Source organism: Strix aluco, chromosome 4 (genome assembly GCF_031877795.1).
Source record: "Strix aluco isolate bStrAlu1 chromosome 4, bStrAlu1.hap1, whole genome shotgun sequence".
Classification (NCBI taxonomy): Eukaryota; Metazoa; Chordata; class Aves; order Strigiformes; family Strigidae; genus Strix; species Strix aluco.
Window position 1 is genome coordinate 30038579 of NC_133934.1, and position 24995 is coordinate 30063573.

The window sequence follows — 24995 nt, forward strand, 5'->3', positions numbered from 1 at the left end:
TTAAAGTGCATAGGATTTAACTAGATAAATGCACTGCTTACGTTTGTCAGCTGGAGTTCCATTTATAGAGTGCCTATGGCATTAATCCAATCAGTGTAATTAAACGTCTCTTATACTCAAAGACCTCTAGTTAGATAGTGTACATAGATTATGATTTATACGTAAGTAGGTTTGTGGCCTGTTTCTGAAATAAACTATCTAGAAGATTCAGAAGAAGTATTAATTATATTGTAGTAAGTGTATGATTTAATTGCATGGGTTAAATCATATTGTAATGGTTTTGCCTTGTTGAATATTTTTCTTAGGTTTGGATCTTATAAAGATGGACATAATTATGAGCATATTCATCATTTTCATATGAGCACTCCTAAATATTTTAAACAGACAAATTAGAATGAGAAAATAACATATCATTGGGAACAACAAGAAAGGTTTGTTGCTTGAAATTGAATTGGCAGCCAGGAAGACTACATTGCTTAAGGACGAGTAACTGCTATGCTGCTTAACACTGTGTATGTCTGTGTAATAGTTGGTGACTCTTTTCTTTAATGAGTTGTCATCACTGTGAGAGAGGGAAGACACATGCATTTTAATAAACTGGTATCTACCTGGGCCAGATACCTGCTTTGTGTGTAGCACAGCAAGGGTGGGAACTTTCTTTGGCAAGAACTTCTTCACCTTTTTTGAAGGTATCCTATATTGTGCTGTTTCAGAGTTGAATGTGTCTATCCACCTTTTCTTTAGGGTCCAGCTGTGACCCCTTTCCTCTCCTGGGAGCTCACTGGAAAAATCATGAGCAAGGAATTTCCGCTGACTTCCACACTTTTTTGATGACTGAGGCAAAGCAAAATAATGTGGTAGTGTAGGTAACCTGTTGATATATGCTGCACTTTGTAGTCCTGCTGCTATTGTAATAAAAAGCTTGGCCTTAGGTTTTTCAAAATAGGAATGGGACTAATGTGTTTTTTAATTGGGAGATGTGCAGTAACTGTGTTTGAAGTGTGTGCATTTTTGACTTAGTGAAACAGCATTTAGACCTGCTGCTATTCCACATTTTATTCTTAAATGTGTTTTATTAGAACAATTTACAGATGACTGATACTCATAACATTGAGAAAAGGCTTTTACAAACTTTTTTTATTAAACAGGTCATTAGACACTACAATGCTTTTACAAAGGGAAGAGTAAAGTACCTCTGAATACTTATTGTTATGAGACACTTATGTGAACACTGCAGAAGAATTAAAAACAATCATGTTCAACATGACAAGGTTTCTGAGAAGGGAAAAAAGTTGCTTGTAATTTTTATTAAAATGAACTCTAATAAAACAAAAAAATTGTACCTTTGCTAGCACTACACTTTAGTGGGACTAAATAGAAGTGGGGCTTTTTTTTGACCTAGGCAGTGAATTCCCTATTATGTAACACAATGTAAAATGTTGTGTTTTCTTGGGGTTTCTTGGCAATGTCTTTTGTATTTAACTCCTGATCCTCCAGTATATGTGCAGAGCTTCCCTTAAACAATGAGGACATCTTCAGTGTTGTCCAAAGGAAGTTTCGTACTTGTGAGAAACATGTTAGACGGTTTATTAAAATGACCCTCTCAACTTGGAAACCACATTCGTGATGTTGGTATTTAGTACTGTCTGTCTTTCCAGTAATGCCTAAACATACTGTAACTGAAAGGAATGGGACATATTGCAGGAAAGAGGGTGGGGTTTTTTCTCCCTCTAATTCTTCACCATGTGCTTTTGAGAACTGCTTGAGCATATTCAATTTTATTGTTTCTCTATGTAAGCAAATACAGGATGTATCTTTACCCAGGGTTTCTTGTTCTATGGAGTCAGGTAGCTGCTGCCATCACCAAGCTTGTCACTTTATTCTGGTCACCCATCATTTTGCTTCCTTGTTTTTAGGACTGTGTTTCTGAGAGTGAAACACTTCACTGATCTTTGTGGACAGAGGATATTTGAAAGGCACTGGAGGAGTATACAGCCACCACAACTTCATCTCAGATGGTATCAGAAAGCCTGACTTTGTTAGTTACAATTAACCAGCCACTGTTGCACAAATTGACTTCTCACCTAGAGGTGCTGTGTTTGTCTTTACAAGTCCAAGGAAGTCTAAACAAACATTCCAGTTTAGATATCTTTTAGGTAGGATTTGAAATCCTCTCAACTTGTTCTCTATGAGACTCTCCAGCAGTACAGGATAAATTAGGTTTTGGAGTGATAGGAGTGACTTTCCTGCACTTTCAGCAGTTTTCTTCTGCAAACATCAGTAGCCCCTGTCTCTTCTCTATCTTCTCACAGCCTGCAACAGCAGCTGGCACTGACTGGCACCAACATTGCACAGCAGCTCTGAGTATCCTCACTTCTTTGCAACATGCTCTTGTGCTAGCTCTGACGCACATCCAGCCACAGGTTTGCCTGGACAAAACATAACATTATCTTGCCACATTACTTAACATTCTCCACAGGCTGACTCTGCAAATACCTTGTAATGTGAGCAGTTTATTCATGTGAGATGCAGGAAATGATACAAACATAAAAAGCTTGAAAACCTCTTATTTTTTTAACAATTGAAAAATACCTTCATTTTATTTTTTAAGAAGTCAGACACCAAAGCATGACTTGCATAACAGATCAGATTATATGTGATCTTTGTGTAATCTTCAAAGTCTGTGAGCATACTTGGATGGATTTTCACAGGATTCAGAAATGTTTGCCCCATTAGAAATGTTCATGTGGACATTGACAAAATGTAAAGTTTGAATATTCTCTTTTTCTGAGTAGCTTGTGTAATTTAATGTTTGTGGATCCATACATCATAATGCCCAATATCAGAAAACACTGTATACAAATGTAATGAGTAGCAAGTGTTTCTTGACACTTGCATTATTTTATCCAAATGACTAAGAAAAACTATGACCATGAACTGTTTGTATACTGCTTCTACTACTGTGGTTAGAATTGGGAAGCTAAAACTGCACTTTATTTGTCCTTGAATCTGCACACTGATCTAATCCCCTGTATCTGACTGTTTTAGAAAAATGTGCAGTACATCTCTCAGTTGCAATCACTGTGTTTCAAACTATGAAATAAATGTGCTAGAACAGGTCCTGCTGCAGGGGCGTGTGACTAATCTTGCTGTTTTCTAATCATACTTTGTTCATCTCAGCTTTCATAAGATAGTATGTTATGAAAGAAAAAGTTTGTGGATATCTTCAACTATGCATTCAGAGATAAAAATTATAAAATACACATTTTCTAAAGGTTTGAACTTTTGCTGGCAGTAAAAGGTCTAAATTATGTATATCTGACTTCTAAAAAATTTATATTCTGTTGTACTCCTAATTTCATCCTGACATTCTGTGCAGGTCAGTTGAAGTTCCTAGGAATATACAGGAAGAGACAGCAGTGCATCAGGAGCCTACCAGTGTGTGTCTCAGAATAAGGAAGGACTGTAGGTAACATGTAAGAGAGCAACTTCTGAGAGTACTTGTACTGGATTCTTCAGCAGGGTGGAGACTCAAGTCTCCTCTTACATATATTCCTGCTTTGGGACCTTGACTCAGGCATTTCTATGTGTACTGCAAGCTTAGCTTCAGGAGCAGTGGCTCCAGTGTTGTCACAGAGCACTCTGAAACCTGGGAGCTGCAGTTCAAACCTCTTGGGCTACGAAGGACCTGAAATTGTAACTTCCCGTTTTCAGAAAGGGTGTTGCAGCTACAAGCTTATTAAACAAAAGTTGGGCACACCCTTTAGTTTTGAACTGATTTTACTGAAACAAGTTGGATGTAGCTTAAGCGTGCAGGTGACCAGTTTCCACGTGTCTCACTGAAACAGAACACCAAAAATGTTCAGAGCCCTCTACTGACAGTGAGGAAGCTTCGTGCCCCAGACAAAAGTGCTGATTGTTTTGATGTACCTCCAGGGTTCACGCAGAAATTCTGAGCTGCTCTCTTATGCTTGGCTGGCTTAACCTTCCTAATTAAGAATTAAGCAGATTTTTTTTTTTTTAATTTCAAACTGAAGCTGAAAACAAACTATAAATAAAATTTAACCATTTAAATATGAGCTACCAAAAGCCCTGAAACATGTTTTTTCTCATGTATGTAAAATTACATTTGTTTGCAGGGTGTTACGAAAGGACCTTTGGGGTCAAAATCCTGTGTCTGTGGAGCAAGTGTAACAGAACAATGCTTTTTACTTCAACAGGGAGCATAATATGAGTCCGTGGGACAGGGCAATTAAAATGAGCTGAATTGTTTAACAAGGAGTGGTTTGAAAGCTGTTACATAATCTGCAGCTGCTACTTTCTGCCACCTGAGGTCCTCTTTTATCCCTGATCAGTACTGTTCTGCTGATACTGCAAGAATAATGCACAGTTGAGGTGTTTAGTTCATGAGCATTACATTAAGCTGTTTGTATTTATTTGGGTATCAGTTACTTTTTCATATCTGCAAATGATTCAGAACTGTGATTCCTGGGCTTCTGGTAAACAATTTCTTTCTTACAATGCTCTGTACTGTGCTTTTTTATCTGCTTTGTGAATGTTCAGCAAATTCTGCTTTGCTAATGTTTTTATTTTCAACTTCCCCCTCTGACTTGTACAACACATAATGGCTTGTGATTCTGGTGCCTAAAATTAACTTTCAAGCTTGTTTCTAAGCAAAGCAAGATGAAGCAAGGTATATGAGAGATGCAGTGGCTTTAGCAATTTGGAGTCTGATACCCTTAGGAAACAGAGGGGATCCTCTTTCTCAAAGGTGGTGCTACACTATGTTTCTGATAGTGAAGAAGATAAAACTAGGTAAATGGCTCCTCTTTCTCATGTTAGCCAGTATTTAAGGAGCTGTTCAAGAGCTTATGGGTCAGAATTAAAGGGAAGGCAGGGATAGGAGATGTTATAGTGGGGGTCTGCTACAGGCCACCCAACCAGGATGAGGCCCTCTGTAGACAGATAGGAGCAGCCTCACGTTCACAAGCCCTGGTCATCATGGGGGACCACCCTGATATCTGTTAGAGGGACAACACAGCAGGGCATAAGAAATCCAGGAGGTTCCTGGAATGCATTGATGATAACTTCCTTTTCCAAGTAATAGAGCAGCCAACGAGGAGAGGTGCTATGCTGGACCTTGTTCTCACCAACAAGGAGGGGCTGTTGGGGACTATGAAGCTCAAGGGCAGCCTTGGCTGCAGTGACCATGAAATGGTGGAGTTCAAGATCCTTAGGGCAGTGAGGAGAATGCACAGCAGGCTCGCTACCCTGGACTTCAGGAGAGCAGACTTGGGCCTCTTCAGGGATCTGCCTGGCAGAGTATCATGGGATAGAGCCCTGGAGGGAAGAGGGGCCCAAGAAACCTGTTTAATATTCAAGAATCACCTCCTCCAAGCTCATGAGTAATACATCCGGACAAAGAGGAAGTCAGGTAAGACCTCCCGGAGGTCTGCAAGTTGCTCCTGGACAGGGTCAAACAGAAAAATGAAGCCTACAGAGGGTGGAAGCAAGGACAGACAGCCTAGGAGAGATACAGAGAAACTCCGAGTAGCCAGGGATCAGGTTAGGAAGGCCAAAGCCCTGATAGAATTAAATCTGGCCAGGGACATCAAGGGCTACAAGAAAAACTTCTATAGGTATGTCAGTGGTATAAGGAAGACTAGGGAAAATGTGAGCCCCCTCTGGAAGGAAACGGGAGACTTGGTCACCTGGGATATGGAGAAGGCTGAGGTACTTATTGACCGTTTTGCCTCAGTCTTCACTGGCAAGTGCTCCAGCCACACGGCCCAGGATGCAAAAGGCAAAGGCAGGGACTGGGAGAATGAAGAACCACCCGCTGTAGGAGAAGATCAGGTTCGAGACCATCTAAGGAACCTGAAGGTGCACAAGTCCATGGGACCTGATGAGATGCATCCACAGGTCCTGAGGGAACTGGTGGATGAAGTGGTTAAGCCACTATCCATCATATTTGAGAAGTTGTGGCAGTCCAGTGAAGTTCCCGCTGACTGGAAAAGGGGAAACGTAAACCCCATTTTTAAAGAGGGGGAAAAAAAGAAGACCCAGGGAACTACAGGTCCGTCAGTCTCACCTCTGTGCCCAGCAAGTTCATGGAGTGGATTCTCCTGGAAACTATGCTAGGGGACATGGAAAATAAGGAGGTGATTGGTGACAGCCAGCATGGCTTCACTAAGGGCAAATTGTGCCTGACAAATTTGGTGGCCTTACACAACAGGCTTACAGAGTTGGAGGATATGGGAGGAGCAACTGACATCATCTACCTGGACTTGTGCAAAGCATCTGATGCTGTCTCACATGACATCCTTGTCTCTAAATTGGAAATACAAGGATTTGACAGATGGACCACTTGGTGGACGAGGAATTGGCTGGATGGTCACACTCAAAGAGTTGTGGTCAACAGCTCAGTGTCTGAGTGCGGAGCAATGACGAGTGGTGTTCCTCAGGGGTTGGTGTTGGGACCGGCGCTGTTTAACATCTTTGTTGGTGATGTGGACAGAGGGATTGAGTGCACCCTCAGCAAGTTTGCCAACAACACCAAGCTGTGTGGTGTGGCTGACATGCTGGAGGGAAAGGATGTCATCCAGAGGGACCTGGGCAGGCTGGAGAGGTGGGCCCATGTGAACCTCATGGAGTTCCACAAGGCCAAGTGCAAGGTCCTGCCCATGGGTCAGGGCAATCCTATGCACAAATACAGGCTGGGCAATGAGTGGATTGAGAGCAGCCCTGTGGAGACAGGCTTGGGTGTAATTAATGGATGGAAAACTGACTATGAGCCAGCAATGTGCACTCACAGCCCAGAAAGCCAACCATATCCTGGGCTGAATCAAGAAAAGTGTGGCCAGCAGGTCAAGGGAGATGATTCTACCCCTCTACTCTGTTCTCATGAGACCCCACCTGCAATGCAGTACTGTGTCCAGCTCTGGGGCCCCCAACATAAGAAGGACATGGAGCTGCTCAAGCGGGTCCAGAGGAGGCCACAAAGATGATCAGGGGGCTGGAGCACCTCCCTTATGAGGACAGGCTGAGAGAGTTGGGGTTGTTCAGCCTGGAGAAGAGAAGGCTCCAGGGAGACCTTATAGCAGCCTTCCAGTACTTAAAGGGGGCTACAGGAAAGATGGGGAGGGACACTTGATCAGGGACTGTACTTATAGGGTGAGGGGTAATGGTTTTAAACTGAAAGAGGGTAGATTTAGATATAAGGAAGAAATTCTTCACTGTGAGGGTGGTGAGACACTGGCACAGGTTGCCCAGAGAAGTTGTGGCTGCCCCCTCCCTGGAAGTGTTCAAGGCCAGGTTGGACGGGGCTTTGAGCAACCTGGTCTAGTGGAAGGTGTCCCTGCCCATGGCAGGGGGGTTGGAACTAGAGGCTCTTAAAGGTCCCTTCCAACCCAAACCGTTCTATGATTCTATGATTCTGTTTTTCACAGTCTACGGTGTTTTTTTATGTGGTTGCCATTTTAGCTATCAATTTAAAAAAAGCAACATGAACATAAAAGGGCAAACAATGACAGTTTTTCTCCTTAAAAAAAAAAAAAAGTATGCAGTTTTAATTTTGATCTAGCAGTGTGTAAACTGGCTGATGCATTTCCTGCCCCCCTCCAGTTCTTGGTTTAGTATTCCTTTCTTGTGTGTTGATGGGAGCATTTGCACATATGTATAGTAAGCCAGATGATATTCATCTGGCTGGGAAAACAAACAAACAAATGGACAAAACCAAATGAAATGTTGAGGGGTTTTTGGTTGGTTTGGGGTTTTTTTTGCTTTTGGAGGGCATCGGAGGCAGTCTTGCTCTTTGATCTGCCTTGCTATCTAGCTGTCCAAATGGTTGCACTGGCACAAAAGAAAGGATGCCAGGAGGGCTAGGATTCAGAGGCTAGTGCTGAAGCTGCTTAAACCGACCCTGTCCTTGAGACAATGCTTGATCAACCATGACCTGCTTGGTCTGCTCTATGTAAAATGAAGTATTTCTGTGTTCTGTAAACTCAGACTTCAGAAAGAAAATATAAATGTGACAGTGTGTAATGGTTTAGCCCCTGCCGAGGTCTGAGACCACGCAGCTGCTGCCCCTCCCCCACAAAGGGAGTGAAATACAAAGCCCGATCTGAGATAAGGACAGGTTTAATACAGCAGTGCAATAGCAACACAACAAACAACAACAATAACAATAATAGTAATAACAATGAACAGGGCAAAATATCTACCAATATAGCAGTGAGAGAAAACCCGGCGGCGCGAACCCCACGCGATCACCGATTCTTCCCGCGCTCTGGCGCCTGGATGTGACATGGCATATGAATGACATATGAGTGACATGGCACCTGGACGTCAGCATGGCATATGAATAACCCGGCTAGAGCTTCCTCCCCCACTGCTGGGGAAACTTAACCCTATCCTGGTTAAACCAGGACACAGTGTAACATCTGCCAGCCTAGAGACTTCCATAGTGGATTACAACCAGTGGTAACAAAGGGGATATTTATACCGTCTTGAGGATGGAATGAAGGTGCATGTTGTAATGAGTTTTGCTTTGGTGGGGCAACCCTCTTCTGGCTGAAGCATACATTCCCTTGTTTAGCAGCAGAAGCAGAAGACAAAGTCTTTTTTTGTGTTTCTCTATGGATTTCTTTGCAGATCTAGTTTGTAAGGGTCAGGGATTATACTTGTGCATTCAACTCTTCAAAGATATTTTGAACTTTTGTTTGTCAAACCTACAGTATTATTTGCTTTACCCTTATGGATAGCTGTAGTTACAGAAGCTATAGTCTAAGGAAAGATTTGTAAAGTCAAGTAGTCTCTTTCATTTTAGACTAATATAAATGGGGGAAAAAAGTACTAACCTTTCTGACTTCAGATACAACCAGATAGGGTTTTTCTGTGCCACCCTTCTCTAGATCTGTATCAGTTCACAGCTGTGTGAGATATGATGATTTCTTTTTGAATATGTTTTTATTCTGAAGTAGCTGTCTATGTGCTTTTTATGGTCAATGTGAACAAACAGGCACCTCTAAAGGAATTGTGCATCTCAATCCAGAATTAGAACTGCAACTCAATGGTGCCCCTATTGGGTATAAGAGTTTGGGATGACATGCACAGATGTGAATGTCTGGCATGTAGGATGTTAGAACTACTTGAGAAGTGAAACCTAGCTTGTACAGCTTTACTCTCTATTTTTTTTTAAAGGTGGTAATGTAAAATATACAGTGGCTAAAGGTAAAGAAAAGATGGTGCAAACAGGAAAATATCAGAGATAGAAGCAGGAAGTTCTACAGAAATAATTTCAAGGAATTTGTGAACAAAGTAAGAATTTCAAATAATGGGCTCTTTCATTCCTCTGACGTGGTCTTAGTACATGACTTTTGAAAAGAGAATTATTTTTCTTATGGACTCCATCTTCTCTGTAAACCAGGTATTTGAAAACACAAGATGGTGCTCTGCAAAATAAATTGGCTGCACTTGCACATTCTGACTGGTTCACTGAATACAAGGCAAGGGTCATAAAAAACTCCAAAACAGGTGTGTGGTCAGTTAATTCAGGACTGTATGCTAATACAAATCCGGTACTTCTTCAATTCTGAGTCCTTGACTTTCTTTTAACTTAACCTCTTAGAGGAAGTTTTTTTTCATGGGTAATTTCTGTTTTAATAATCCTCTCTTGTGCAGAGGTGGTGCTGTAGCAGTCTCTTCTCATCTGTTTCAATACCAAGTAGGGCAAGGAAAGACTGTTATCCCTGAAAGGATGCAAGCTCAGCAGCAGTGACCTGCAAGGTCTCTTCCTCCCCCGGCTCAGGAACGGGGAGCTCTTTGTACTGCAAGGCGGGGGAAAGGATGGTGGCTTCATGCGCTAGATTTCAGGGAGCAGGAACAGTTACTAGGGGGGAGTAAACTAGTCTTATCAACCTGCAAGGAGCAGCTGTTGGCCCCCATGTCTCCCCACTACCCAGCTTGCTGCTGCTGCTTTAACATTGACCTGACACTTCGTGCGTTCAGCTGGTGGTGGCAGGTTGCCATTTTTCTCCTTAGGGAGATGGGAAAAACAAAGAAATATTTCTAAACTAGTTGGCGGTTTGGCTACACTGAAGTTGGGCTCACAGAGCAGAGAGAGGATGTCGTGGTCCAGCAATCTTCCTTCCCAAGCACCAGCTACCTGCTCCAGCCGTGACGACGCGGCACCAGCTGCCCGGAGACACGCGTGACGAACGTGTGCGAGCCCCCGTGTACCCGAGCAAGGCAGGTACGAGGCTTCGAGCCTTCGGGTGTACAGAGGCCTGGGCTTAACCCGACAGCGGGGGGCCACGGAGGCGGCCAGGAAGCCGAGGCTGCCTACCGTCCCCTCGGGCTGCCGTCGGAGCACCCTCAGGGCCGCAACGGGGAATGCGCGCGGCCGCCGTGCTCCGCACCGTGTAACGGTCGGCAGGCGGCGGGAGGGAAGAAGCAGAGAGCCGGGGCGGCTGTGGCCAAGGCACCCCCCCCGCCGGCGGCCCCGCCCCCTTCCCCGCTTACCCAATCGCATCAGGGCGTGGGCGCGACCCTTGGCCGCCGTAGCCAATCAGAGCCACGGGTGGCACAAAGTGGTGTTCTTTGCACGCGCTCTCAAGGCCAGGAAAAACTGACACCGGCAAAACCCAGTCAGAGTGAAGGGGGGCGGGGTTGGCTCGACCTTAAGCCCAATAGGAGGTCGGGAGTGGGCGGGGAAGGCGGTGAGGGGCAGGCAGAGGGAGAATGGCAGGAGCCTCTTTCAGTAGGAGAGCAGGACGTACTGCCTCTGGGGGCAGTCCGAGCCAATGGGTGCCGCCGGTGGGCGGGGCGGGAGGTGTCCGTGCTTGGGCTCTGTGATTGGGAGAGGGGCAGAGGGAGCCGGGCCGGGCAGGGCAGTGTGTGCGCTGCACGAAAATGCACTCGGATGCCGCCGCTGTCAGTGAGTAGTGGCGGGGCCGGGCCGCGCGCTCCCGCCCGCCCACCGGCGGCACCCGGCGCCACCGGCCTGGTCTTTTCCGCTGGCGGGCACTGCCGCCCGGGTGGGGGCGGCTTCTCCTGCTCCTCACCGAGGAGGCTCGGCCGAACGCGGCACCGGGGCTCCCGGTGACGGGGGAGGCTGTCAGGTCTGCGAGTGCAGAACCGGCGGGGAGAGAGGCGGTGTGCGTACTTGGGGGCGGGGGCCCCGTGGGGACGGCGGGTGCCCCGCGGTCCTCGGCGGCCTCCCCAGGGTGAGGGGTGGGAGGGGCCGGGGTCGGGAGGGGGCGGCCTGTGCGGTGGCGGGGACGGGTGAGGGGAGCAGCCCCGGAGGGGGCCGGGGGCGCTGGGAGGGTGTGACGCAGTTTCCCCAACCTAGCTTGCGAGCGGGTGAGGCCGCAGCCGGCCCTCGTGCGTGGCTGCGAGGGAGCCGGGGCCGCCGAGGGGAGGGCGGCCGCGGGCAGCGGAGCTGCCCGGCGGCCTCGCTACGTGGGAGCGGCGCGTATGTGGGGAGAAGGTGGGTGGTGGTTAATTTAGCGGATTCCGCCGGGCCGGTGCAGGAGAAACGGGCTGTGAAGGGGAGTGGGGGCCGCAGCGCATTGTGGGAGGTGGAGTCTGTGCTGCGGCTGCCCCGCGCGGCGGGTCCGCCAGCGGGAAGTGGGGGACTACAACTCCCAGCAGGCACTGCGGCGGCGCGGCACGCGGCCCCCGCCCCCGCGCCGGCGTACGAGTTGCAGCCCGGTACCCGCGGCCGGCGTGGAGCCCCCGGCGGGGCCCGGGACCCGCTGGGCCCCGCCCTCGGGCAAGGCCGCTCGGTCTCGGGGGCGGGGGGGAGATCACGCCGGCGCCTGTGGAGGAGCGTGGGGAGAGCATTGTCCCTGCAATATAGTTTCTGGCTTCTCTTTCAGAGCAGGCAGGACCGTATGCTGTAGGCAGGTTGCCTGATGTGGGGGTTTACACATCTGCGTAGTTGTGGGGTAACTGGGGTGCAGGAATAGGCTTCATCCCCGTCCGCTGGAGAGTTGAGGCTGTCATCCTTAGCTGTCTCGGCAGAACGATGTTCCCAATTCCTGTGAAATCTCCCAGGAACGTGTTCTCACTGTGCAAGGAGTTGCGGCTTGGAGACGCTGTATTACTGCAGAACTTGCTTATGGGAGAGATAATGAAAATTGAAGCTTTGATCATACGTTAATGAGTGATGGTCTGACTTTTGGACAAAGTCCTGAAAGCAATTATGGAGAGAAATGCTGTATAAGGCCTGGACTTTCTTGAATCCTTCTGTGTTTCTCAAAATGAGAGATTGGACAGGGGCAGCCTTGTAAAGGCTTTAACTCATAAGGTTATATAATTTCTTCAGTGGTTCTGGCTTATTTTACCTTTATATTTAGGGATCATTATATGGTGGTGGTTAAAGCTGCCATTAAAGCACAAATAACGGTCTCCTGTTCGAAATGGAAGGGTAATTATTCTAGAAAATGCCTTCTGTTCAGTGTCTTTTGTCATGTGTCCTGTCCAAAAAAAGGTGCAGGTCTTCACTGTACACATGTAAGCTACAGTTACAAATATTCCAATGCGTGTTCACGTAGGATCTTAAGGCTATGTGGTGTTTTTTGTCGTGGTTTGTTTTTTTTTTTTTAATTCTCTGCAGATAACAAGAAGAGTACTGTTTCTCAGCAGCCTTCAGCTGTTACTGGCTTGTCTTTAAAAATGTCCCTTGGAATGATTGAATCTTCCACCTCAATACTTTTTTTTTTTTTTGCAGTTCATGGTCTTGTTTATGTGTTATTTTAAACAGGAGTGTTTTCTTAAATTAACTTTGTTATCTGTAACTTCCTAGTAGTTTTTTTCCCTCATTGATTTAAATGCTTGAAAGTGTTCGTAGTATATCTTTACACATACAGAAGTTGGCTTATGATTGTTTCTTGACTGAACATTTCTTTTGAGCCTTCTTTTGATCCTTCTTAGATTCTTACCTGTTCTTACAACATTTATCTCTTAATGCATTTTTGCTCAGTCTCAGTTTTTACTTTCTGAGACTGAATATACACCATTCACATTATATGAGAAGTATTAGCTTTCCTTTTTTCCGTTTCAAGTGTTTGCTTTAAAGTTTCTTGCAATTCCAATAACTGTAATTGGAGATGTCTTCTCAGTGCAAGGCTGTGCAACAAATTGAGTTAGGCAGATGAACAGTCTTCCTTTCACTGCTTCTCTGTGTTCTTTTGTATCAGGATGAGATTTCATTTGTCTAGTTGGAGCACTTGATCTAAATTTACTTCTGTCAGAGTAGTTTTTGTGCTAACTTTAAGTGAATTATTAATCCTGTATTTTCTTTACTTTTTTCCCCCTTACTTTAGAGATATTGAAAACAAAGACTTTGGGCTTTTTCAAAGCATTATTTCCTAGTTTTGTTTGTGTCTTGAAGCAGAAGAGGAAAACTTGCTTAATTTGTCCTGTGCTTGCCAAAAAGCATTGCACTAGGAAGTACGGTACATCCCATGAAAAGGTATAACTCTTGTATGCAATTTAAATATTAGAGTGTTTAATAGTGTGGTTATTTCTTCTACAGTAAGTAAGACTACTAACAAGGGCTTCAAGCAGAACCCTTATATGAAATGTACCAGTGTTTTTCTGATGCTATCCAATTAAGTTGTTTTATTTAAAAACATGGGTCTGAGGTTAAACAGAATTTCTACTTTTGGCTCATAACTACCAGTTTGCTCAGTGTTTTTTATATATGTATAGTTGTGTGTATATATATAAATATATATATATATATTTGTTAGAGCTACAAGGCTTTAGCTTGCCCTCAGGAACCAGCTGGTGTGACACATGCTTCTGTGTCACTTGATGCAGATGTGCGGCTGCACAGACTATGGGACTGTCTACTGCAGCTGCTCATTACTGCCCATTAGCTGTAGATTACTGCTTCCCTTGCTCAACTGGTAAAGTAGGAGCACTCTCTAACCCATTCAAGTCAAATGTATCTGGGTTAGCACTTGCCACTTACCTAAATTGTCTAAACTGACGTGGTTGATTTTTGCCTGAAGTGGATTAGGGAATGTGCCCATGACCTGTGCTGCTGGCAGAGCTGTGCGTTCTGTAACTTGGCAGAGAGGAAGAAGCAAACAGCTGGGGCAGTAATGCTTTTGACTGGCATAGCTGTTCCTAAGCTGTTGCAGATCCATCATGATGTATACCAGATCTGCATGGTGCTGGATACACTAGTAGTGCGTACTTGACAGGGTTGCATTTCTGCTGAATTAGCTAGAGCACGAGATACAAAGTTTTTATTAGCTTTATGCCCTTTGTAGGATGACAGATGACACCTAATCTGGCATGAAGTTAAGAGTAGTGCTGGCAAAAAACTCTCAGGCCATAGCAGCAAATGATGCAAAACTAACTCACTGACACTTTTTAGAATTAATTTGTTGGTAGAGTAAGAGTTAGACTGGATGAACAGTTTGCATCAAATGGGTGTAAAATCGGTTCTGTATTAAATGCTTTGTAGCTCAGTTTCCTATGTTCTTGAATTGTACACTGAAAGAATGTCTGTTCACAGTCTGAATAACATGGAATCACTGAAATGCTGTTTGATTTGGTAATACATGCTTTAGAAACAGATTTAAATTAGCTCTAATTATCCACTGTTTTTACTCATTCTTTTCCAACTGAGGCTGGTCATTCCAGCTTTATTATATTCTGACAAGAATCTCCATTAGGAATACATATCAAATACATTTAGTAGGTACACAAGTGGCATTTGCCAACAGAAACAGGAGTTTTGCATCAGCAATACACTTAGTGTTAGATCTTTTCTATAAAAAACAAAACAGAACACCCAATTAGCACCCCCCCCAACCTAGAAAAACCCCATAAGCCAGTGTGTAGGGTTTTTATCCTATACGTTAGTATAGCATATGTTAGCATAGCTCTTCGTTTTTCAGTCTCAATTTAAGGTAAATGGAAATGCATTCAAACTAAAGTAAGTTACACAACTTGTGCACTGCTTAAATCGCTCTGAAATTCTCAATGAACTTTAAACTGCAGTAGCTCATTTTGTAAACAAGCCTTCAGATCAGGGTACTTTTTAAATCCCAAGGTAGAGCAAGGATTTGTTTCTGTGGGAAAAGATGAATGCTTTTCCCTATCCATTTAGCATGCAGTAATTTAAAAATATGTTGTTGTAGATAAAGTGAGTGACTGATTACATGAATGTTAGAGGTGAATGTGAATGTTTACCTTAAAATGATAAGGGTTTTTTTAGTGTGGTGTTATTTCAACCACATTTTGTTGTTTGGGGGTTTTTTGTCTTTTTTTTTTTTTTTAATAGCTTGAATCACTCTGTGTTTTGCTTCAGAACATTTTAGGCTGTTGTGTTTGGAAAATGTACACAAATTTGCAACTGTGGGTTTGGATACCGCTGGTGTCAGCAGTAGCTCTGAGCCTGGTGCAGCTCTGCATGTATGTGTGCAGGAGAAATGTCCTGCAGCACCATGTCTTTAGCTGTAATGGCTGGGTCCTGTTGCTCCTCAAGCTAGGATGGATCATCCCCCTTCTCTTTCCATTTAATTGCATGTCCTTACTGTCCAGGCTGGAATTCACTTTGATTTTCCTTACTTTCTGAATCATGCCCTGTGTTCAATCCCACCAAATCAAGGGTGACCCTACTTTTCAAGCCTGTTCTTCTCTGCCTTCCCTGGCCCACATGCTTGCCCCCCGCATCATGGTCTGGGAGAGAGGTCTCTTCTGCAGGATGCCCCTGCTAAAGGGTGTCACTGCCTGTGCGGATTCAGACACATTGGAAATGAATTCTTAATCCTGTTTTTGACAGGAATGCAGAGTCAGCTCCTAGCTGCTCTATACTGCAGTTCGGGAATCTCGGTTTTTAGGTGTGTTGTGAAGTGTTTGTGTAAATGAAAACAAAGCTGATGCACTTTTTTCTTTTGTTTCCTGCATTTAGTAATGAACATAGAAATGCTGCTTCCTGAACATAAGTATTGAAGGCTTTCACCAAATGTAGGTTTGAGATCTGAACTTTTAAGTTCATTAATCAATATAAATTGTCTTAGTGTTAGGATAATTCTGTAAGTAGACTACAGAGCATGAAATAGTGTAATTCATACATTAAATGATTTTTTGATAAGTAAAGTTTATTTAAAATAATAAAGAAGACATACTTTGAACTGTTATTTCCAGTACTACTACAAATTTGAAACCAGGGAAACAAACAAAAATAAAAGCGTAAACATTCCATTTTAATTTTCAGGAATGAGTTTGCCTAGTGTGTGTTTTCTATTGAATTTTTTTCAGAGAAGGTTAGAGAAGGTTAGAGAGGTTTACACACAATATTTGTACTGAGTCAGATATATCTTAGCAGTAATAAAAATTACTACTATAACTACTTCCATACTTAATTTTTAATAGAGTTTTATCTATACCATTTATATGGCATGCCTGTCTAGGATAAATATTTTTAGATCTGCTGTTACTGTGAGATTTTTGTATAGGTTTTCTGTTTGCTCAGAAAAATAATCTAGAAGCTTTTAAAGGAAACCTGGAGTCAGCTGCTGATCTGGTTTAGTACTATTGTTAATTTTTTACTAGGTTTTTAGTAGATTGTAGTGCACCCTGTAGCTGTGTTTTGTCCAGGCTTTAAAATGATAATTTTGGCGGGAGAAACTAAGTTAAAATTTTTGTTCAGGCAGGTATGTGTCTATGTGCACATAGGCAGAAATACTTTTTTTTTTTTAGGTATTCATTTGTGGTTTCATTTAAGTAGTTTACCAACACATTGTTCCTTCCAACAAAAAATTGGACTTGACCTTTAAAGTTTTTTCATTTCAGATAGGACAGTAGAGTATTCAAGTTCAGTTCATCTGTATCATTTGTTTATATTTCAGATATATTGAGTTTTTTGTTTGTTCATTGTATTTCATGTTTGTCTTGATGAGGGGCTGTAGAATGATTTTTGTCTAGCTTGTTATGTAAGGAAGCCCAGCTAGCTGTTGTTTCTTTTGCCTCTCCATAACTGTCAGGTCCAGTCTAAACCTTAATCTATAATATTTTCAAAGTTATTTTAAAAAATATTTTCAAAGTTATTCTTAAACCGTTTGCTTTTTACTTCTAAATTGTATATGATTGTGACTAATTGACTAACACAGACTTTAACACTTAAGTGTTAATGATAAACTGCAGACAAAGTTTGAATTCCATGGTATTAGGTTGGCTCTGGCATTTCTTTCCTTTCCAGATTCTGGATTTGCAATTATTTTACTCAGATTTTTTTTTTCTTTAGCCGTTACATTCCGAATTACTGCAAAGTATTTAATACCATTTGGAATTTCCGTTGCTTCAATCTTTGCTAAAGATAAGCTAAATCTACATGAAAAATAATTTAATCAACAAAATACGTATGTTTGTTTAACATACACCTCTTAAAGTCTTAGCAAACATTCCAGCACATCTCTCTTCAGTATTCATGAAGTAAGCCCATTTCCTTCTTATCCCAGGTCAATAAACTGAGTGGTACTTTGCTGTAAAATAATACTTTTTTTTTTCTGCAGGAGAAAAAATATTTTCAGACCGATTCATGTGCTTTGAAACTCTTCTATTCAGGTGAAAAATAGCTTCACACATGATCGCTTTCTTCATGTAAAGCTTGTACAACCAAATGTTGAGTGTGTAGCTTCATGGGATGTATCTCTCTTCTCATAGTGGGTCTTGGATGGACAGTTGGTTTGATTTAACATGTTGCTGCTGCCACAAGAGACTGCTTTACTCCCACTTGGGAGGACCTTTCCTGTTTCTTGCTCTGACTCTGCGTATCTGGTGTTAGATCTCCTTGGTGATCTGATTCAGATCACTGAGCTGGCAGGGTTTGTTTGTTTATATTTTTTGCGAGTAAGATTCCTGAGGTAGCGGGCTGACCAAGGAGGTCAGGCAGGCACAACTTGGAGGCTGGGTAAGCTAGTGTGGAAGTTTTGGAGGTGGAAGGGAGAGAGTGTGTTCCTGAAGCATACATCTGCAGGCAGCTGTTGAATCACTTGCTTGTTGTGTTGACTACGCTGTTGTCCCTTTGCTAGTTTTCAAGATGGTATTATTTTTTGGTTTCTGTTTCTACGAAAACACTTTTTTCGAAATATGCCTTTTCAATGGCATAGGATACAGTGTGTATCTTCCTTGCAATATAGATACAGCAAACCCTGTGACCAGTTCAGAAGGTGTCTTGAGCTGTAATTTAACTTCCTAATTCATTGTCTGCTTCTCATATTTGCTTTTATAACAGTTACTGTAAAAGAAGCCTGTTTTCAGTTTTGGATAATATCCCTACTTTGCAAGCTTTCCCTGTAGAAGAGAGAAAACTTTGGACTCTGGTGCTCCGTATTCATATGCATAAACCAGTCTTTATGAACTTAAGGTGTGATGCTTGTATAAGAGCTGTAAAATGTATTTGTGTAACCTCTCCAAGTCCATCATAATTATGTAACCTATTTTTGAAGTAACAGCTTAAAATTGTAAGGATATTTCCAGTGTATGTGTGAAACATACTGGTATGAATGATGTGTTTTGAAGTGCCTAGGAATGTTTTATTTCAAAGGCAATACCTAAGATACATTGTCATGTTTTGAGCTCAGAGGGCAATTGAGCACCGTGCAGCTGCTCACCCCACTCTTCCCCCCACAGAGATGAGAAGGAGAAAATAAAGCAAAAGGCTCAGTGGTTCGAGCTCAGAGATCAACTGAGTACCAAGCAGTCGCTCACTCCCCCTTCCCCCCAGCACTGGGAAGGAGAAAGTAAAGCAAAAGGCTCAGGCATTGAGATAAGGACAGGGAGGAATGATCCACCATTACGATGACCGGCAAAAGACAGACTTGTTAGGGGAAGAAAAAAAAGAACATAAATTTAATACAGACACTAATAACACCTAACAGACAGATCAGGACCATGAGAAGCATTACCACATGTTGAAAACACCTTCCCCCATCCCTCCCTTCTTCGTGGGCTCAGCTTTGCTCCTGATATCTCTACCTCCTCACTGCCAGTGTCACAGGGGGCAGGGAATGGGGGGTGTGGTCAGTCCTGCCACTTCTTCCTCCTCAGGAGGGGAGCTCCTGGCATTCCTCCCCTGTTCCATCATGGTCCCCCTCTCGCAGGAGACAGTCCTCCACAAACCAACTCCAACATGAGTCACTCCCACGGGCATGTGGGTCACCCCCGCGTGTTTCCTCCCAGTACCAAACTACAACATTGGGGCCTTCTTCCCACTGAGTCCTGGCCTTCTTCGGGCACAGTCACCTGTGGGGGCATGGGGCCCCCACAGGCTGCAAATCGGTATCTGCTTTACCATAGACCCCCATGGGTGGTGAGGGGAGTGGCCCTGCCGTCTCACCACAGGATACAGGGAAGTCTCTGCTCTGCCACACCTCCCCCCCTTCTCCTCCTTTCTTCTGCTGACCTTGGTGTTCACACAGATGTTCTCCTTGCAACTCCTCCTCACAAGTCTTAAGTCCTCCTCCCAGATTCCCCTTCTTAAATACATTACAGCAGAGGCACAGCAAATTGGCCCAGCCTCGGTGCAAAGGTGGGTCCAGCTTGGAGCCAGGGAGCTTTGAGAAGCTTCTCACAGGGGGCCACTGCTGTAGGCCCCTCCCCTGCTACCAAAACCCCTGCCACACACACAAACCAGAACATGTATAATCCTAATTTTAAAATATTTTTCTATTGCTTTTAAGAGTACCATCTAAAAATTATTGGTTAATATTAGTTTAGAATAAAGTATTTGCTCATTGTGCTCAGCTTGTTACCTCCAGGTGTAACTGGTTGGTTTCTCTAAAGACTCATGTTCTTTGTAGATTTTAGGCTGAGCAACAGGGGAAATTTAAAAATTCATATTCCAGAAAGCTTAGTCTGATCTGGCAGTTAACAAAATAAATCTTACCTTTTAATCTTGCCCTTCTCAGAATGGCTTTTATGTTCCCCCCCCTCCCCTTTTTTTTAAAAAATTCCTTTATGTTGAATTGAAGGTTGGCTAAGAAACTCAGGTTTTCTGCAGAATGGTTCTGCTTAGTATTGTTTGACTAGCAAAAATGGAACTTTATCGAGCACTTAATGCAGGAAAAAATCTATCACCCTGTTCGACATGCAAGATCTTCCTATTGTATTGTGATAAGATCTGGATTGTCTTTGACTTCATATAGGTAAGTATATCTAAAGTTGGAAATTCCATCTTTGGCACCTCTGTCTTAAAGAAATTGTATTGCTGTGGTTGTGGATTGGAGACAATACATTAATAAATAGGTAGCAATTAGTGAAATGATACTGTCTAGCTAACATAATAAATGAAATATATACTTCCTAAAGGTATCTCTTGATTAGGTTTTTTTAATTCACTGTGATAAGAGAATTCCATTAACGATGCATGTAACAAGTACACTTACAGCAGGCAGTTCCCTCAGATCCACTTTTTAACTTCATAGCAGTGTGGTTCACTGACTTGGGGATCTGATATTTAATGATACCTTTTGTTTATCTTTAGATTTTGGGTCACCTTAAGTGTATTTTGAAAGCATAAATTTGAAATGCTTGGGATGGAAACGTGGAAATTATGTTTTTGACCTTACTTGCATCTTGTATTAGCCACTGGGCAAAGCCAAATTAAATGTCTCACAGTGGAAATGCCTTAATGCATTAACAACTGCTCAGTGACACTAGACACGTACAGAATAACTGAGATACTTTGCTTGTCATATAGTACGGGTCTGTAATGAGAATGTTTTTATGCAGGAGTTCTAGTGGGGTTTTGCTGTTAGTTTAAAAGGAAATATTGTATAGTAGTTGGCTGTCTTTGATCCCTGTCAGCTGGTCTGTGTCCAGCTTCTGAGATTCTTGTTGGTTTGCGTGCTCTCTCTGCCCAGATCACAGTTGATCTTTTTTTGTAAATTACTTATTTTCCAGTTTTGTCCTCGACACATGTCTAGCAAAAATAGAGGATTTAAAAGAATAGAGAAAAATTAGTTTGTCACTATTTTGCAACTGAAGCAAACTGAAGTGTTTTATTTTTGGAGCATGGAAGCAAAGTTAACATCTATGCTATGGCTTCTTTCATGAAGTGTCGGAATATTTTATTTTTGGTTTTATTGGCTCTGGTCTTAACAGCTGTTGTGTTGTGACCTTTGGTTTGTTATACAAAAGTCATGTTTCAGCTGTGTAAGTGTATTCCAGTCACTTGGTTTTGCAAGGATATTAATATAAAGGCAAGTACGTGTGTATTAATAAAATTATCTTTTTTAAAAACTCGCATTTTTAGTAATGATTTTAGAATGTTACATGGTACTTAAATTGGTTTTGGAATAGATGGAACAGAAGGACTGGGTAGCATGGAAATGATAATGATTCCCAATTTAAAGGAAAAAAGTTGCAAGTAATTTTTATTTTTTAATATAATTTTGCATTTAGCTATAGTTTAATCTAGCTCTGTTTTGCTGATGGTCATAAGAAAAATGCATATGTAGGATATCTTTTGCAGACTTCGCTTACTGATTCCACTTGGTGTTGATAATGTTGATGCTGAAAAAGTGTTAATACGACTTTATTAAACAAACAGAACATTAGAAGATTGTAGTTGCTACAGCTGGAAACCAGAGAGTTTAAAACTTTTTTTTTGTTTTTCCCCCTCTAGATTTTCAACTGAATTCTCACCTATCAACACTGGCAAATATTCACAAGATTTACCACACCCTCAATAGGCTGGTAATGACTTGCCATTTTCTCTAACCAGAATAGCTAGGGCTTTAGTCCAGAATGTTTGGTGATTGAAAACACTAAGTGATTACACTTTCAAAAACTATAACTGCCTTTTTGTATGACAGGCTGTTGGTTTTGAATCCATTAAGAGATAAGCAGTAGTAATAAAAGGTGAAATATTATACGCCCAGGGTCAGAGTGGAGTTTGAGCACTGTTTGCTGCAACATTGGATTTAGATATTGTCTCCATAGAAGCAGCTTTTCTAGATATACGAAATAATGGTAATCATCATCGTTATCCAATTTCTTACAGTTCTTGTGGAAAATATATTGAATGAGCAACCTGTCTTCTTACAACCATGCAAAGAGTGAAACAAGATGTTTTGAAGACTGTCCCTGCTTGTTTGCTGTGCATTTGCATTTGTTTTATTGGAACCATAGTTGGAAATGCTGATATGACTTCTGTTTGTGCCCTGCAAATTTAGTGAAAAAGACAGTGCCTAAAGGGGTAACTGATTTCCAAGATTTCAGTTGGTTTTTAATCAGTTTTCTTTAGAACATGCATGTGTGTTTATCCTTAAGAAAAGCCATTTCTGTAGTAAATGGTAAATCCAGTCTTTCTAATGCTGGATTATTAATGGAATTGTTCAATACAAAATGCAAAACTGCCCATCCAGTGGATGGTTATTTCCACTCTTGAAACAGTTTGATACATTTTTGTTTAAAAATAAATAAATTTTTCAAATTATTTCAAAATTGTTCTTGAACTTTTTAGATAGATATGAATGGAAAAGACAAAGGAAGGCTCTGAAGTCTTAGGTAGATGCTCCTTAAGTAATTAAGATGACTATTAATGTCAAATAAAGGTTAAAAACATTAATGAACAATGAAGATCACCATCTTGTTTAACTGTATCATTCCTACTCTCTTGCAGAATCTGACGGAGGACGCTGGTCAAGACGATCACCAGACAGGTATTTAATAGGGATGTAGTAGAAATAGATTGAAACATGCTTTGCCAAAGAAGTCTCTCTAACATCATTGAAAATTGTATTTTAGGAAGCTAAGAGAGTTTTAGAAAACAAGTGCCAGGATTTTTTAAAGTTTTCTTCAAAATAGTTGTTCATGCTTTTAATTTACCCATTTGTGAAGGACTCGCACAGGTTTCAACAGTGTCTGTCATTTTACTATTTCTTAGTGTAAGTACTTTAGAAGACTTTATGAAAATTTTCTCTCACTCCTTGGACTCAACCCATTAGACTAGCAGAATATCCATGTTCTTACAGTGTTTTGACTCTTGAAAGAGCATTCGTGAGAACAGAGCAGAAGCAAGACCTCTTGTGGCTATTGTGATGCCTGTGACCGAGTTTAAATGCTGTTCTCCAAACAATCTAGCTTCTTTCTTGAGTGGTTTTGATGCAGGTTGTTCCTGTTTCTTGTGCAGGTTTTCAGTCAGTGTCTAAGGGCTATTTATTAGTCCAAATCTGCTTTTGGTTCAATAAAATGTCATCATTTTTTGAGGCCTTCATCTCTGGTGCCTGGTACTAGTTTGCTGCCATTCTTGATTCATCATCAACATTTGTGCTTTGTGACTTGATATCTTGCAACATTTGTTACCTTAATCTGAGCTTGTTATTTATGAGCTGGCTTCTTCCTTGATTTCTTTCTCTTCCTTCCTTTCTGTGTTTCAGGCGTGATACCTAAGGAGGAAGGAAAATAACTTACTGGCTTCAAGCCCTGATCACTCAGCAGAACTGTTCTTTAAAACTGACCATATCTATTCTACCATCTGTCTCAAAGTTTTTCTCTATCCTGAGGTGCTGGCTATGTTTGCTGATGTTACCTTGAGCGCTTAAGAAAGCGGAGAGAGCTGTCAGCTTCTCCTGGAGATTTCTGGGACACGTTTTTGAATCTAGCACACTCTTAGACTAGAGCAATGAGAAGAGATGCATAGGACTGCATTGTTGGGGATCAGACAGAGCTCACTTAGGGCTTATGTACCCTCTTCCATGCTGTGACAGGTGACTTTGTTTCATAGTTGAACTATACTAACTTAGCCACAAAAGGCTTCTATCAAATATTTTCCTTCAGCGTGGTTAGTGATTTGATACTTGAAATTAGCTGATTGTATAGCTGAAAAACCTCTGCAAAAGAGGTTGAGGCAGGTAGTTCAAGACAGTCAGAGGTTTTATTGTCCATATGTTAGAACTGATGTCCTCTCCCATCTCTTGATGGAGACTTGGAATTTTTCCCTTTGTGATCCAGGTGCTCAAACTAAACACATATGCATACTGATTTCATGTGTGAAAGTACATTCCATAATCTTTGTTTACTTTTGATCACAAAAAGCTGTTGTGAAGCATTGAGGTAGTACCCTTCTGTCGCTAATTGATCAGTGAGAGTAGGTGTGCTTAAGGTATTTGGAATTGGTCTTATCTCTTGTCTAGCACTTCTGTCATAGAGGTCAGTATAAGAAATTAGTCTCAGAACTCTCATTATCTCTATTGGAAGGTGTTTGAGTGTGTTACTGGTTTTGATGAACTGCTTTATATGGACACTCACAGTTTTCTGACATAACTATCCTGGTTAATGTTATTACATCATGGGCCCTGCTTTTGGGATGACTTAATGCATATCTAAATTTGGCTGAGATTTCTAAAAGCTATTTTAAAAAATCTGAGTATTTCAATTTTAGGTTAATATTTATAATGAGCTTTTAATACATATTACATTTATTTCAAAACGGTTGTTTCTGAGCAAACAGTAAATGTACTGGACATCTAAATTACTTTTAAGCAAATTATGTCTTTTCTAAGTATTAGCCAGATTTCTTTTATGGAAACAGTTGCTAAATATCTAAGAGCTAGAGGGTGGTAGTTTGAAAATTCCTTCAGTGATTTGGGAGTGAAGATGGACCTCACTTGAAAATTCTAGTCACCTATAATGATTACAATCTCATGTGTTAGCATTTAGTGTGCATATATATCTGAAAAATAAGGTAGGCTGTGAGTGTGTCATGGGCTTTTGCCTTTTCAGCTGTTTGTAGGGTTAAGAAAAGCAGGCATTCAGATTCTGTAAACAATTTCTTTTTCTTCTAGTACGTATTTGCATTAACTTGGAAAACTTTAGAATTTGAAGTAATAATTGTTTTTATGTCATAACTACAAATCCAGCAACTTGTTAATAGCTTAAAGTCATGATTTGGTTATTAAATTGTGACTTATTTACCTATTCCGACTGCAATGTCTTTAAAAGTAAAAGTACACTTCCTGTTGTCA

The 24995-nt window shown here is 41.9% G+C and overlaps 2 protein-coding genes across 17 annotated transcripts in view; both read left to right on the forward strand.

Annotated features, from left to right (window-relative positions):
• The window catches only part of CWH43 (cell wall biogenesis 43 C-terminal homolog), a 28714-nt gene extending 27400 nt beyond the window's left edge, over positions 1 to 1314 (forward strand). Inside the window, exons 13-14 of one of the 3 annotated variants that reach the window (XM_074822509.1) lie at positions 306 to 431; positions 745 to 1314. In XM_074822509.1, the coding sequence (XP_074678610.1) occupies positions 306 to 393 (88 nt within the window). In that variant the 3' untranslated portion in view covers positions 394 to 431; positions 745 to 1314. Of the gene's footprint in view, positions 1 to 305; positions 616 to 744 lie in introns of those variants that run through there. The other 2 variants (XM_074822512.1, XM_074822510.1) reach the window with 2 other exon arrangements.
• A 9504-nt stretch (positions 1315 to 10818) lies between these two features.
• DCUN1D4 (defective in cullin neddylation 1 domain containing 4) overlaps positions 10819 to 24995 on the forward strand; it is a 41903-nt gene continuing 27726 nt past the window's right edge. For 3 of the 14 annotated variants that reach the window (XM_074822530.1, XM_074822531.1, XM_074822536.1), the window contains exons 1-3: positions 11306 to 20171; positions 21653 to 21723; positions 22652 to 22691. Coding sequence is in view for 2 of the 14 variants with exons in the window: in XM_074822524.1 (XP_074678625.1) it covers positions 10912 to 10936; positions 21653 to 21723; positions 22652 to 22691 (136 nt within the window). In the remaining 12 variants the exon portion in view is untranslated. Of the gene's footprint in view, positions 10937 to 11143; positions 11226 to 11304; positions 20172 to 21652; positions 21724 to 22030; positions 22226 to 22651; positions 22692 to 24995 lie in introns of those variants that run through there. The other 11 variants (XM_074822527.1, XM_074822529.1, XM_074822526.1 and 8 more) reach the window with 8 other exon arrangements.